Here is a 15,547-nt window from a genome sequence, read left to right as displayed (position 1 = left end):
AAATAAAACACACTCACGTCACTTCTTTATCCCCGACGGGGTAGGCAGAGGGTACAACCAGGGCACCCCACTTTTCGCCAATTATGTACCGTCTATTAATGTAAAAAGTGGCAAGTCTATATCGGTCACAACTTCCAAATTTAGGGCTGACACTGAACAAAAAAAATAATTTCACTTTCCCGACACGGAATTCGAACTAAGGACCTCAGAGTGGTGGATGTACTACTGCGCTCACAATATAACTACGCTACAACATTTAACATTATACATGTTTTATTATTGATTAACATAATTCATGATTCGTTTAATTTTACAAAACAGTAATTAATTAAAAATCTTCTTAATAAAAATATTAACAGCCTACTATTTCATGATACGTGAATTGGCTTTATAGCAAAGGCATGAAGGCTGGCTAGCAGGTGTCGGTACATACGACCGCATGCTCGTTGCCACTAAACAAGATGCGAACATAAACCCCGTAACTACATAAGAGGTTTGGCTTCAGTCTGTGACCACGCTATGTACGCAGGAAACAAACACCATTTAAAAGCCTTCGTACACGTATAAAACTTACCAGACTAATTGCGTTGGAGGACTTAAATATATTTCTTTAAAATATTTTAATGCCTTGTTACAAAATAAATGGTTCATTCATTTTTAATTGATTCTTCACCTAATCGTTGTTTCATCTCAACCCTGAATTAATTTACGTTGAAAAGTAACTTTAGAACATCAATTTAGATATATATTAACCAATAAGGGTTATAGTTATGAATTACAGGTTTCTACCAGCAAACAACATCATATTAGACGTTGCAGTCTTGGTGATAGCTGGTGAAATACTTATAATTATAACAATATACATTGTATTTATTTGTTTAACATGTGGTCATTGTAAGAAGTAAAACTTTAGTGCAATTACAAAATAAATACTTGTGCCGATAAAAATAATTCGGTCTAGTTATTGAGACACTTTGTTTTATAGGGATAATATCAATCAATCTGTATTTCATACAACAGACGAGTACGTACCTACAGTATAATTTCAAGTAATCTCAATCATAAATTGTGTTATTAGTATTTATTTTGAAGCCAGAATTAATAATATTTATTCTAAACACAGATACTCAAAAGAATAAAAATTAAAAGTCCAAAATTCTCCTCAAACAGTCCAAGCAATAAGATCGCAAAATCCACGTTTAAATCGCGCTTTTAAACCACATTGAGATTTGAGAGAGCTTAGATGAAATTCCCGTTTTGTCGCTATTATTCTTCGAACAAAGGGACGCTCCGCTTTTATAAGAATACTCACAATAGTGACCCGGTATTTCACCGTAAATTTGTCGTCGGAGTCGAAATTTAGTGCGACCCCTTTTAAACTTGACCTCCTGTTTGAAACAAAAGTAATGCTCGCGTATAAATCTATACTTTTAACCTGCACTAATAGTTTGAATAAAAATACCGTTACACAGCTAAGACTACAATATCACTAAGAATAATACGATGACGAATGAACTTAAATCATAGATATGTTACGCTATGACTTTACATTCAATCATTACTCTAATCTGCCTATATCAATTAATTTGAAGATTTAATTTTAACCTTATAGATTAGATTGTAAAAATTGTATATATTGCGAATGATGGGCTTGGTAGGTTACATTATTTCCAAAAAATGAAGTTATTGATTACCGTAGTCGCTCTGGCCGCTGTGGCCTCATGCGCCGAAATTGCTTCTCCTGAGGAGAGCCCGGTGTACGACTACCACAGGAGATTTGGTATTGCTAAAGCTTCAAGGATTAGACTTTTAGAGGAAGAGGCAGCCAAAGATGTCAGCAATTCAAGAATCGTTGGAGGTTCCGTGTCTGACATTTCTCAAACTCCTTACCAGGTTTGTGACAAATTAGAGACTTTGTTTTTGAGTGCAGTCTGTGTTTATGTATTAATCTAGTTATACTAATTGAAACAAAATCGATAGACGCCGTGACCTTTCAAACACTTACTCAGCTAAAACATTACAACGTCGACATGCTTGAAGTAATACCGTACTTACTACCTCACAGTATAAGTGGTTTGAAATAAAGAATATGTCTAGGTTTCATACTCTAAAATAAACGGAAATAGCTTTCAGAACCTATTGTAGGTATAAATCTAATAATATTGAAACGCTGCAAGTGCTTTCTACGATAGGGTATCTTCATTGTTAACCACGTCTTAATAAGCTTTCTTTCAACAAACTGTTTCTCACATTGTAATTCAATTAGTATATTAGAGTAATAATCAAATACGGAACTTTTTATTGTATAAAATTAATTAAATCACTGCCATATTTTTCAGGTTGGTCTCGTGATAACAGTTTTGTTTATCTTGCAAACCGTCTGCGGCGGTTCTCTCATTTCCTCCACCCGTGTGGTGACGGCGGCTCACTGCAACCATGACGGAGTTATCACAGCGCAGTCCTTTACCGCGGTCTTCGGCTCCAACTTCATCTTTAGCGGTGGCACTCGCATCCGCACCACCAATGTGGTGATGCACCCGCAATGGAACCCAAGAACTGTTAATAACGACATCGCAATTATTCGAATCAGCCCTGTTACCTTCAGCAGTAAGTTATTTCGAAATATCTTCCTTTTAGCCTGTTTTGCTTCTTTATTTACAAAAAAAGTCTAATTATGTTTTTGTTGGACATAAAATAACTAATATTAATATTTCAGATGTGATCCAACCTATTTCCTTGCCGAGTGGTGGCGAGCTCAACAATAACTTCGTTGGCTGGAACGCGCTCGCGTCTGGCTTTGGCCTCACCAGAGATGGTAAACACTATAACAATTTTTGTAATTACATCAGATATATCCACAAGAAAGAACCGTATAGAAGCTGATAATTTTTTACCTTTAAACAGCAAACAACTTGCTCGTCTTGCCATACAGATCAATAACAAATGAACTGATTTATTTGTTGTTGCAAAAACCAATACTAATTAATTTATTCCTATTGCTAAGGTAATATAAAACATTTGATTCAAGGTGGCAACATTCCGTCAAACCAACGCCTCAGCTCTGTAACCCTGCCTGTGATCAGCAATAGTGATTGTGCCGATGTGTACGGCCCGTTCGTCCGCGACACCAACATCTGCACCAGCGGCGAAGGAGGCAGAGGCACCTGCCAAGGCGACTCTGGCGGTCCCCTGGCTCCACTCAGCGGGGGAAGAAGAATTTTGGTATACATTACTTATGCTATATTTTTATTTACAAATAGGTGTTGCCGTGTGAAACATCTTTCCTGAGAAAAAAGTAGTACTGTGTACTTGGTTAATCATAAGGTTTCCATATTTAGGAGAATCCCCAATCACACTATCTATGATTACCAATAAGATTAAAAACCAACAGTCAGGCTTGGTTGCATCTTTAAAATCCCTGTGTCATCTTCCGATAGTCCTATCTATTCGTAATTAATCACTATCATTCAGACAATATATGATAATACAAACCTCGTATTATGATTTTCGGCGTGCACGTAAGTCGTGGTGAAACGATATGGAAGTCCAGGTTCTGTGCTTGGAGGGCAGACTACACACTGTAACTAAAACCAGCATTGATTCACCCACGCGCCCCTATGTTCTCCATAGCGGCTGTTATAGCTTAAGTGTTAGTGTGATATCAAAACAGAATAGCCACTGTACAAAACGTTCATGGTCTTCAGTTTACTTCACCTACCGTGCTTTAAATTAAAATACATACTAATACATACTAATGAGGTTATTAACTGATAAATAAATGTTGTTAATACGCTTAATATGCCTAATCTAAGCAATTACGAAATAATCGTATAAGTACTTGACTGCACTATCAAAGTACATTCATTTGTCAAATCAGTCATCAATTTATTATAAGAATTAGAAATTAATAAATATCAAGAATGTGAATATTGATTAACCGTTCGCCCTTATGTCACTGTAGGTACTTCAGAAAATTAGTTAAGATTGTAAATTATACTGCACTAGCTTTTGCGCGGCTTTGCTCGCATGAATTTTCCCGGGATAAAATTTAGCCTATAAACTTCCCAGTGTCTTAAATTATCTCCATACCAAATTTCACAGAAATCCGTGCAGTGGATTTTGATAAAATCGATAATATACGGGCAGACAGATAAGAGTTTTTTTTATAATATGTAAATATAGATGGTATTCATTATTCATTGTATTCGTTAATTACAGATCGGTGTAACTTCATATGGAGCGGAGGCTGGTTGCCAAGTCGGTTTACCTGCAGCATACGCCAGAGTCACCTCTTACATCTCCTGGATTCTCTCGATATAAGATTCTAACCAAAGATGTTACTAAATACGCTAAAAAAATAAATTATTCATCTCATAACATGTTTATCTTATTTCAACTTAATCACCAAATTCCGCATAATTTTGTGATGAAAGTTTGCACGGGTACCTGTCGTCCTTTCTAAGACTAAAAGTTCCACTATCCTGTTCTATCTTCATACCAAAAAGGGGCCTTTTATACAATATAAAAATAAATCACAGTTAACCACATAAGTTCAAAACGCTTCAACACATTCACTTAAATCGAAAAACTATTTTTGTGGAAAAAAATGTTGATAAGGCCATAAAATTTTAAAAAAGATTTTTTTTATTTGTTTAGGTACTTTTGTGGTTACTCAGCCACACAGCCGTAGGTACATGTAATTGTTAACACGCTTCATCTGAACGGGCTCTTAAGGTACCTTTCTGCTAGACATATTACTTCTTTTAGCTGCGGATATCTATCAAACTCACAAATGCGATGCCATAGCTTAACTCTCCACAGAGGTATTAAATAATCGCTTCTATTAGTAGTTTTGACTTAGGACATGCGTAATTAGAAACATAGCACATGGCAACAAAAATACGCAGAAACATAGTATTTCCCAAGTTAAAATTGGAATAATGTACAATTGCCATAAAAAAAAACATAATACTTAAATATTATGTCAAAACTCGAAACCAATTACGGATGTTTTATTGCCACTAGGGACGCGCTACGTTATTAAAGTGTCTGACATTGATACTTGACTATTTTTATAACCTGTGTTCAAATGTAATTGACAAACTGTACCACGCAAAATAATTCTATTTTATTTTATCATTCCTAAATTTGATACAAATCGAAAACTTTCAGTCATAACAATCGAATGTCCCTGCCTAAGTCGCGATACATTTTTGAATAGTCCCAACTGTTCAAGTAGGCAGCAGTTGATTTAACAAAATTTATAATTAAACTGATTATTAAGGCTTCGCGCAGACGCTGTCACCTCATTGCAGATAATTACTATTCTTATAACAGCAGGAGTTTATTTCCACACGACGGCAGTATGGCATTAAACAAACATGGAATTCTGTGGACCGCTACACTCGACCACTCCGCTGCAGACAATATTCGGCGTAGAGTCTGATGAACTCTGAGTTCTGACTCGCAATTATACATTAGATTAGTTTAAAAAATTTGTTATTAAGGTTAATAAAAAAAGATTTTTATTTTTAACTTTTCAGTTTTTTAGTCGGTTTTTTTTGTTAAATAGTTATTATAACTTTAATAGTTTGACGTGAGCGCTAACAGTGCTATGGAGCAAGTGAAGGTATGATATACATTGTAGGTACAATATTTAAAAACGCCGAACGGTTACAATTTTGAAGATATTGCTGACATATTATTAATTGCAGTTACATTTAGTAAGGAAACAATGCTATCAGAAATCAGCAATCTTCCAACTCTTTAAGGCGCTTATTATAGCAATATCACACCAAGTACAATTTTCAATACTTTGTATGTACATACTATTTGCTATTATTTTTCTGGCTTGTATGTTTTACTATTCAGTATAAATAATGGTATAACATAATACTTTCATGTGTGTAATTTATAATAAAAAATTTAAATCTCACTAAGCAAATTTTTCATTGAAAATTACACAACGTTACTTACACTCCGTCCAACCATTTATTTTACATTGACAGCTCGAATACTAATTAATTAGTGAAGTAGTTAAAGCTTACCGGTTCGATTTCTTAAAACAATTGATATAATTTATATTATAGACCTTTAATCGATATAAGACATTGATAAATTATATTGTTTTTGCTCTACATTTAGACTGGTTTTATAAACATACTCAGGCATTTATAGCGATATTTTATGTATTAAAATAAACTATTTATATGAAGCACTATGATTAACGTACTTATTTATTATCTATAAGGTCATCATCATCATCATCAGCCCGTTGCAGTCCACTGCTGGACATAGGCCTCTCCCAAGATACGCCACAGAGCCCGGACTGCTGCTTTATGCATCCAGTCGCTGCCGGCCCTCTTGTGCAAGTCGTCCCGCCATCTGGCTAGAAGGCGTCCCACGCTACGTTTTATATATTATTAGGTACCACGTATAAATCATAATGATATATTAATGTATATAAAATTTTAAGATTTATTTACATTGTCCTCTTATTTTTCCAGGAATAAAGAATGAATAATATCCGTTACACAATCTCCGGGCTCAATAAATATCGGTTAATAAACATTATAGCTAAAAAGCGAGTCGTTTCACTACGGGAAAGAAAAAATAGCATCCATGAAATATCCTAATCCTAATAATATCATAAATATGAAAGATGGTGACGATAGATGTATGTATGTTTGTTCCTCTGTCACGAAAAAAACTACTGAACGGATTTGGATGAAACTTTACATTAATAATGATTATATATCAGAATAATACATAAGCTACAATTTATAATGATGTTGTGTAATTTGGTCATAATATATCGATACATATCAAGTAAGTCAGAAAAATAAATGCTAACTTGGCGTACTCTGTGTAAACCGTTAGCGTAAGACAAAGATGATGTACCGTAGGAATGTTTAGTTGACCCTGGGAAGGTTATAGGCTACTTTCTATCCCGGGCAAATATAAAGTGGGACTTTTATCCCGGAAAAAACCTTGACGCTTGAAAGCTAGTTATTTATATTTATAATTTTTTTTATCTATAATTTGCTTGACAATAATTTTGGATTATCATAGGCGTGCTTATGTCAAAAGTAAAATTAATGATTGGACGGATTATAAGCATCAAGAAACGAAATACATAGATATTAAAATTTTACACAAACTTACTTTTAATGATATGATGCATAGACTTTATCAAAATCACAATCATTTCCATAGACGTCATTATCAACGCGTGACTATATCGCAAAACTTAATTGTATTTACCTATACAGTAAAAGAATTGAAACACAACGATTGTAAACCTATACAGATAAACAATATTGAAGTGTCTTTCTGTGATTTCAAATGAAGGTTGTTTCCTTAGCGTCTTTAATATACAGCTACTAAAAAAAGATTATTGTTGTACTAACGATAACTTATGTTTACGCGAATAATAAAACTATTTTGCGGAGTATATCGCGGTTTTAATATTATAATTTTCTCCCAACGTTTCGAAGACTTTATAACCTTCGTGATCACGAGGCCTTGTCATATTATAAACAAGAATTCATACGTACCTATACATTTTTCAAGCTGTAAAGTAAGACGTATTAGAAAACATTTCTAAACGTTAGGAGTTAGGACCAAATGAGGGACGACAAGATTCGACGCCAGCCAAATCTCGATTTTTAAAGAAATACGAAGAGATATTACTATTAACAAGGCAATCAGTCAATCAAATAACAGTGTAATAATTGTATTACACTCTTATTCAGCCACTTCAAATAAGAAACAACGGATTCATAGTAAATAATAGTTGTGCTGGACGATAATGTTATTATTTAAGATTATAAATATTGCGAAAATATAAAGACCAATATGTTTGAAAACTATGTATGACATTATTGATAATAATTAGGTGCATTATAAAATAATTAAAAATAAAAACAAGTACATCTGCAGACCAGTATTATTTAAAATATTAATCATTGCTTTACAATTCGTTTATATCAGATTTTGATTGAATAATTAGCTTCAACTGGTAGATTAGATTATAATGGGGATATAAGTGAAATCTTTATTAAATCACCACCATTTTGAACAATGAAGGCAGCAGTCGTTATTTTGTTTTTAGCTGCCACGGTGTCGGCCAGGGTCTCTGTGTCAGAGATCTCTATCCGCAATTACCATGACAACATTGGCGTCCCCTTAGCGGCGAAGATTAAGGCGTTTGAAGAACAGAATGTAGAAGAAAATGCGAGTGGCCAAAGGATCGTTGGTGGTATTGTCACCGACATTATCAACGTTCCATTCCAAGTAAGTTTCATCCCCACTACCGTGTCAACTAGGGTAACTTTGTGGCAGTTTTTGAGACTTTTTGCAAACAAGTTATTTAAATATTGCTTTTTAAAGTTTAAAATATTTTTCAAGCCAAACTATAATCTGGATATATTTATAATTTATCGATTATAAAACAGATTTTTCTATATATAACAAACTTACAAAGTGTAGAACTAACTGACACCTAGTGTTTGATAACGCTAAGAGGCGTTACGTAATGATCTTTAAAAAAAAATACAAATTCAGGTACTAATAAGGTCTGAAGAAATTATTCTGCGACACCTTAAAATGAAATAAAAAAATTATAGTTTCCAGTTGGACTAGAAAAAAAACTAAAATTTATTTATTTATCTATGTACAATTAATGTAGTATAATAATTAAATATAATATAAGTATAACTTCTTCCCTGAGAAATATAACATACTAAAATCATCTCTGTAATCTTTAAAAACAACTAATTCTTTACCGACAGAACAAAGGTTACGGATTTCACCACTTACAACAAACTTTTCCTTCACGTAAGATTTGTCATAGATAATGTATACCTTTTACTACGAATCAGTAATATTTTTTTACATTCTCACGATTTTATAAAAAACAATCTTTGGCATTTGAAATTAATATAAAAAATAATCCCCATTATCTTGTGAAAAGCAGTGATATCACAAAGTAACCCCAGTTGCATTTTCAGTTTTATTTATAGATTTTTCCACCCTTAATGCATTTTTTTTTCTTAAAGCGCGCATCGGAGTCGCTTTTCCTACAAAAAGTACTTATAAAAAAGAGTGTTTTGGAATTTCGTACCTTAAAAGTACTCAAACCTCTTATGGTCAGCTAGAATCTGTTGGTCCTTATAAGCAATGGGATTGATTAGCATCAAAAAAAGTTTTTGCGTAAATTGCCCATCTTCTGGCTAACTGTATCAATTCTTTTTCAAACTCTGTGAATGTAGATCTTAATGTCTTTAGAAATGATGAATAGCTTCCTTAGGAAGTTTACTTGTAGCTACAGTGGTTAAGGTAGCTGCCCCATCACATAAATCCGCTCTGTATAACCAAAGAAAATCTTATACACAAAAATGAGAGATATTCAACTTATTTTTATTTATAGAGTATTCAATGATTGTTATTATTTTTACAAAATACATTTTTTTAGTTCTTAATAAATGTTATTGTAAATTTCAAAATTCAAACACAGAAAAGTTTTTAAACATTTCTTTTAATAAAAAATAGATTACCTCAGTCGTAATCTTGCTCGTGAATATAGAATAAAAAGTTAATTGTTTAAAGTTAAGGGTACGTCACGTGAGAATCATTTCTGATAATATAAATTTTATTACTTTACATGATTCCGTTGCAGCCCCATTTTAGGTATACATAATTTATAAAATGTACAATTTTACGAAAATAAATAAATTGATTAATGAATATGATACAATCATCTATATCGCTATTTCTGATCTAAGTGATGTTTCATCGAGGTAATTACGTGCTAAATTACAGATAAGGGAAAATACTACGCATATTTTTATTTAAAGCAATCTTGAGTAATGTGTTAACTTCATCTAAATCAAAGAGTTCTAAGATTATAATGTCTTTAATCTAAATAATGAATTAAGCAAAAAATTCAAAAGAAAAAGTATATTATGCAAGATGCGATGGAAGCCCAATGTCAAATAATTCTGAAATTAAAAATAAAAGGTCAGTATATTTTTTATACCTACGCTGATGCATTCAATATAACTTTTTAAAAATCGAACCATCTTTTTCATGTATCACACAATATATCTTTTATTTTTTTAATCAATTTTATCCATCGATTACGTTATCTAGGAAGGGAACAACTAGTTTCAACTGTTTTCAGCTAATAGCAGAATAGCTATTTTGATAGCCATTAATGCCAATAAGGTATCATAAGGCAGAATCGCCTTATGTATAAAATCAAAGACAAGGATGTGTGGTCTAAAGCAAGTTAAAATTCAAACCTAAACAACCTTATTTAATATTCTTCAATTTACTAATTCGAAACCATTTGAAACAGTAAAAGTAATACCTGCTCAACCTGTGTTCCCAGGCTGGTCTGATCATCACCCTCGTGGACGGGCGGCAGTCGGTATGCGGCGGTTCCCTGCTTTCCACCAGTCGTATCCTCACAGCTGCCCACTGTCAATTCGACGGTATCCACGCGGCACATTCCTTCAACGTCGTCCTTGGCTCCAACCAGCTTTTCACCGGAGGAACCAGATTCCACACCAGGGATATTGTGATGCACCCACAGTGGCACCCTTTCACCGCGAATAACGACATAGCTGTCCTTCGTTTCCCTGCCATTCGGTTTACTGGTAAGCAATTAGTATTCACACCTGTATCCCATATGGTTAGGCAGAGATTAAAACAATCCGCGAGACCTTGAAATTATTGTAACATCAATTCAACTCCTATAATTGAGTGAATTGAATGAGGTGATCCTCATGCATTCCTGTTGATATAAGATTATACCGTCAGGTATGTAGCTAGGTTTCGTTTATCAGAGTATTCTACAAAATTGATGTTTTATAATAACGGTTTCTTTTTTTGCAGTCCTTATCCAGCCAATCTCTCTTCCCGAAGGCAGCTACATTAACAACGATCTGGTCGGTCGTATAGCTACAGCCTCTGGATATGGATGGACTCACGATGGTAAGTTTACTTATCTTACTTCTGATCTTATCTTCCTATTATAAATGCAAAACATCGTAAAAAAAATATTGTTTGTTAGAAGTAAATGCAGAACCAGCTCAATAGATTTGGATGAAATTTGCCACACGGGAACACCATGTCCTAAATTAAAACATAGGCTACTTTTACTCTGTCAATTTGCTCTTATGGAAAATAATGGATTTAAATCTAGGTTTTTAAATAGCTTTAGGGATTTTTTGTATAATAAATGACATCGTCGAATATAACTGAAGAGATAATTAACTAGTTAGTCACAAGGACTAATGCAACAAAGGATTTTAAAAACTTGCAATGTAATGTAAGAGATGTAGAATCTAGAGGGCAAGTAACGTGACATCAGACGGCTACAGAGTTTGATGTTAGATGATTAATCGTATTAATTATATTAGATTAAGTATTTATATAAAAAAATAACAATCCTCTGTGGCTTCACTGAACCAGGTGTTGAGTAGAAACAACCAGAAATCAACGAGAGGTTTTACTCCTCGACATTGCCGGACTATGTTATTGAAATCTAAACGCACCTGTTCGAGACGAACCAGTATAGTCAACTACGATTGTCGATATCCTTCATGATTACACAAATTTATTTCATTGGTATCCAGGTGCCGGTATCAGCCAACACCAGCGCCTTAGCTCCGTGAACCTGCCCATCATCGACAACTCAGTCTGTGTTTCCGCTTACGGACCCAATGTCATTCGCAACACCCAGATCTGCACCAGCGGACAGGGTGGACGCAATATCTGCAGAGGTGACTCCGGCGGTCCCCTGTTCATCAACAGTGGAAATAGAAGAATATTGGTAAGAAGTTTGATTTATTTATTTATGATTTACATATATACTAAAAAGAGATTAAGAATTTTAGCTAGGTTGTACCACTAAATATTTAATATCCTGTAAATTTCAGAAAGTTCAAATATTTATTGGTTTATTTCAATCTCATTAGTAATGGAATACATGTTTGTTCACATAATTAAATTATCTGGTATTAAATTATTACCCTTCAACGCCGATCCAAAATGGGCCTATAGTCAGTTAAGAATGAAAGGAATAGAGATTAGACCTGGATTTGTTGGATCTCTTTTAATCTCAGCGCCTATTCAAAATGCGACAGCAGAAGCATTTTACGTCGTTTTTGGATGAGTTACTGATAAAACTTCGAATAAGCCATGTGCTGTACTGAGGATATGCCACTTACAACTTCTACCACAACAAAATCTTTTAGTGAGAAAATGAGATCACTTAAGATATAGTCTGTAAATAGTAAATTCAACTACTGAGTACAAAGTCCGCAATAAATAAGCGTCTTAAGTTTCCGAGACAAAAAAAACAAAATGTTTTGCACTTTATCTAAACTATTCTCATTGTTACTTTAAACATTTCGTTTATATTTTTGTATAAATAAATGTGAGATAATCTTTGTTATTTCATTCCGTCTAGATATCGAGTATACATATTAAATTTATAAATATAGCTGTAGTAGTGCATTTCTCGAGTATAGCGAGGTTTTTACATTCCCAACAAACCTGCGCTCTATCATTACCCATTATTTTCCTATATCAGCACCGCATTTACCATTCCCGTGTCATTTACCATCAAATGAGCCATCATATACTTCGTAAATTACGTTTATCTACATCTATAACAAGGAGAAATCATTACAGGTTGGAGTTACATCGTTCGGTGCCGAAGCTGGCTGCATGATTGGTCTTCCAGCAGCCTTCACGCGCGTCGCCTCTTACATCTCCTGGATTTTGTCTATCTAAACAATAAATTTAAACATTGAAATTACCGTCGAAGTAAACTTTTTTATGTACCTACACATCTATTGGTAATATTTACTCTTTCAAAATGTCTTGTTGTTAAAGAATTGTTAGATCATTTTTACATGCCTATTGTTTTTATTTTATTTTTTAATTTACATTCATATTTATCAATATTTGACATGTATACTAGCCTTTTCCGCGACTTAGCCCGCGCGAGAAATTTTTCCGGCATTGAAAGTGGCCTGTAGTACTCTAAAGCAATGTAGCTTCCTATTAGTAAAAAAAGAACAAAATCAGTATGTGCTCCAAAGACTAACCCCAACAAATCTGCAAACTCAAACTCTACTTTATTATAATATAGTATGGATTACAATACGAATATTGGTAGCACAAACATAAGGTAGAAATTGAATTTCAATAAGCATTATTTTTATTATTATGATACTAAACAAATATATATGCTGCCTAAATATTACTTTTCTATGACGATAAAGATCAATCATAACAAACGTTAACGTCAATAACAACTAAGAAAAAAACACAGCATCTAACATCTAAGACGTATAACAATGATCAAATATGCTAGATCCAAAGTCATACCGTCGAGAAATAACAGCGGGTAGACAAGCGTGACAATTTACGAACACCACACTCCTTTGCGCATATGAATGGAAATGCGGAGGTATGAAGTGCAAGTGTGAAATTGTAACTAGGTCACGAAGGCATCTAAAGCGCGCTCTCTGAAGGGGAGGGTTCCGTGCGACTGACGACGCGAGTAAACCTATTCTGCTGTTATATGTTTAGTAACTAGCAAGCATTTTGTTCCCCGCGTGAGGGGTTTCCACTCTATAGTACATCTGTTACTGAACAGTTTAATGTAGTTTTTCAAATATAATTCTTTTTAATACAGAAGTAGACGTGACTAGTTTATTAATTTTGAGTTTGGAATTAAATAAAATTATCAACTGTAACGTATGTCCGATTGTCACATAGATACAACAATGACTAAATTATTCCGATTTTAAATCGTGTATTCTTAATTTAGGGTTATATTTTCACCATTGCTCCTTATCGTTGAACGCTAAGTACGATATGTTTTACCAAAACATCACACAATTACAGGATATCATAGACCCTTCCACGATACGTATCACAACTTTATCGTTACATAATAACCAAACAATTCAACCCTGATACATTACACCGCGCGTACGTTAGAAGCAACCTCAAGTCTGAGCATACATTATAAATGGCACTAAAAGCGGTTGCACTTAGCAACTGTGTCTACGGCCCATCAACGCGCAATGCTGCCCCAATTAATGTACATAAATAGTTTAGAATATATGAAACATTTTGCTATCGATAGTTAGAACATGTCATTAGTGTAAGTATATTAAGAGCATATAAGTTAACGGGGGCTTATATAACTGTAATAACGCAAATTGCTTTATTTTTGTTACTGTTATTGACCGTATGTCTATTTTTAAATAAGCAAATTATAGTACTTAAAATTCTGTGTGCACTGTGCAGGTATATCTATCGTACGAATGACTCTAATCCTACGCAGTCTAAAGAGCAATGTCCTTTAGGTCTAAAGTGTACCCGGAAAATATATTGTGTTTTTGTTTATTTGTATACATATATACTAAAAACTCAAACTCAAATCCCAAGGGCTCACACCTCTGACTTTTCTAAAAAATCACGTGTGTATTCTTTGTGAATTTATCGTTCGCTTTAACGGTGAAGCAAAACATCATGAGGAAACCTGCATATCCGAAAAGTTCTCTATAGGAATTTCGAAGGTGTGTGAAGTCTACCAATCCGCACTAGGCCAGCGTGGTGGACTAAGGCCTAATCCCTCTCAGTAGTAGAGGAGGCCCGTGCTCAGCAGTGGGCAAGTATTATAATACAGGGCTGATATTATTATACTAAAAACAGTAAAAGGTAATAATTTTTTTTTTATTAGAAGTCTGCCAGACAATTTAATAAAAAAATGCTTCCATAATCTATCTATACTTATAATAAATCTGTAGAGAAGTCAATTCTGTACATGAAATATATTTCCAAAATAACTATCAGGGGGTGATTAGGGATCGATACTGATGCCAAAAATGCAATTAGTAAAATTTTTGTCTGTCTGTCTGTCTGTCTGTCTGTCTGTCTGTCTGTCTGTATAACCGTTATAGAAACAAAAACTACTCGACGGATTTTAACGAAACTTGGTACAATTATTTGTCATACTCCTGTGCTGGTTATAGTATACTTTTCATCACGCTACAATTAATAGGAGCAGAGCAGTGAAGGGAAATGTTGGGAAAACGGGAGAAGTTACTCCATTTTTAAGCTTCCGTCGCGTGTGCAACCTTAATGGTTAAAGCTACACAGAAATCATGTATGACGGAAATGTTCTCCTTAAAATTATGTAAAAAATATCCCACGACAGCATATGTCTATCTTTTATGGTTGACTCACAATAACACGTGTAACTCCCGATAGCTTAGCAGTTCGAAGCTTTCTCATTATATTTGTCTACTCTTACGTTTATAACACTCTCAGTCATCCCCTAATTAAAAAAGTTAACATTATTAAATATTCCATAAAAAGAATCATAGAAATCGGTATAGAAACACCAAAGTTATACATGAAATACGCTAATAATAAGCCATCATGCGTGAATACTGAATCATGCTATAAGGATTATTTTTGTATATATATAAGGTCGCGAACGCACAGGCAGGCGGCT

General features: G+C 34.0%; 2 protein-coding genes across 2 annotated transcripts; both read left to right on the top strand.

Annotated features, from left to right (window-relative positions):
• The first annotated feature begins 1,658 nt into the window (after positions 1-1,658).
• Positions 1,659-4,377, top strand: LOC119189017 (brachyurin-like). Its single transcript, XM_037437605.1, has 5 exons — positions 1,659-1,893; positions 2,340-2,607; positions 2,717-2,815; positions 3,029-3,222; positions 4,219-4,377. Exons 1-5 carry the CDS (start codon positions 1,678-1,680, stop codon positions 4,318-4,320), a joined length of 879 nt encoding a protein of 292 aa, XP_037293502.1. The 5' UTR covers positions 1,659-1,677; the 3' UTR covers positions 4,321-4,377.
• A 3,673-nt stretch (positions 4,378-8,050) lies between these two features.
• LOC115443544 (collagenase) lies at positions 8,051-12,925 on the top strand. The gene is made up of 5 exons (XM_030168997.2): positions 8,051-8,295; positions 10,394-10,661; positions 10,900-10,998; positions 11,643-11,839; positions 12,703-12,925. The coding sequence occupies exons 1-5, from the start codon at positions 8,083-8,085 to the stop codon at positions 12,802-12,804; spliced, it is 879 nt and encodes a 292-aa protein (XP_030024857.2). The 5' UTR covers positions 8,051-8,082; the 3' UTR covers positions 12,805-12,925.
• Positions 12,926-15,547: the final 2,622 nt, after the last annotated feature.

The sequence above is a fragment of the Manduca sexta genome, chromosome 11 (genome assembly GCF_014839805.1).
Source record: "Manduca sexta isolate Smith_Timp_Sample1 chromosome 11, JHU_Msex_v1.0, whole genome shotgun sequence".
Classification (NCBI taxonomy): Eukaryota; Metazoa; Arthropoda; class Insecta; order Lepidoptera; family Sphingidae; genus Manduca; species Manduca sexta.
This window is presented reverse-complemented; position numbering and strand designations above follow the sequence as displayed.

Coding starts and splice junctions, on each gene's coding strand:
- LOC119189017 (XM_037437605.1), top strand. CDS start 1,678: ATGAAGTTATTGATTACCGTAGTCGCTCTGGCCGCTGTGGCCTCATGC. Junction 1,894..2,339: donor TTTCTCAAACTCCTTACCAG/GTTTGTGACAAA, acceptor CATATTTTTCAG/GTTGGTCTCGTGATAACAGT. Junction 2,608..2,716: donor CAGCCCTGTTACCTTCAGCA/GTAAGTTATTTC, acceptor TTAATATTTCAG/ATGTGATCCAACCTATTTCC.
- LOC115443544 (XM_030168997.2), top strand. CDS start 8,083: ATGAAGGCAGCAGTCGTTATTTTGTTTTTAGCTGCCACGGTGTCGGCC. Junction 10,662..10,899: donor CCCTGCCATTCGGTTTACTG/GTAAGCAATTAG, acceptor CTTTTTTTGCAG/TCCTTATCCAGCCAATCTCT. Junction 10,999..11,642: donor ATATGGATGGACTCACGATG/GTAAGTTTACTT, acceptor ATTGGTATCCAG/GTGCCGGTATCAGCCAACAC.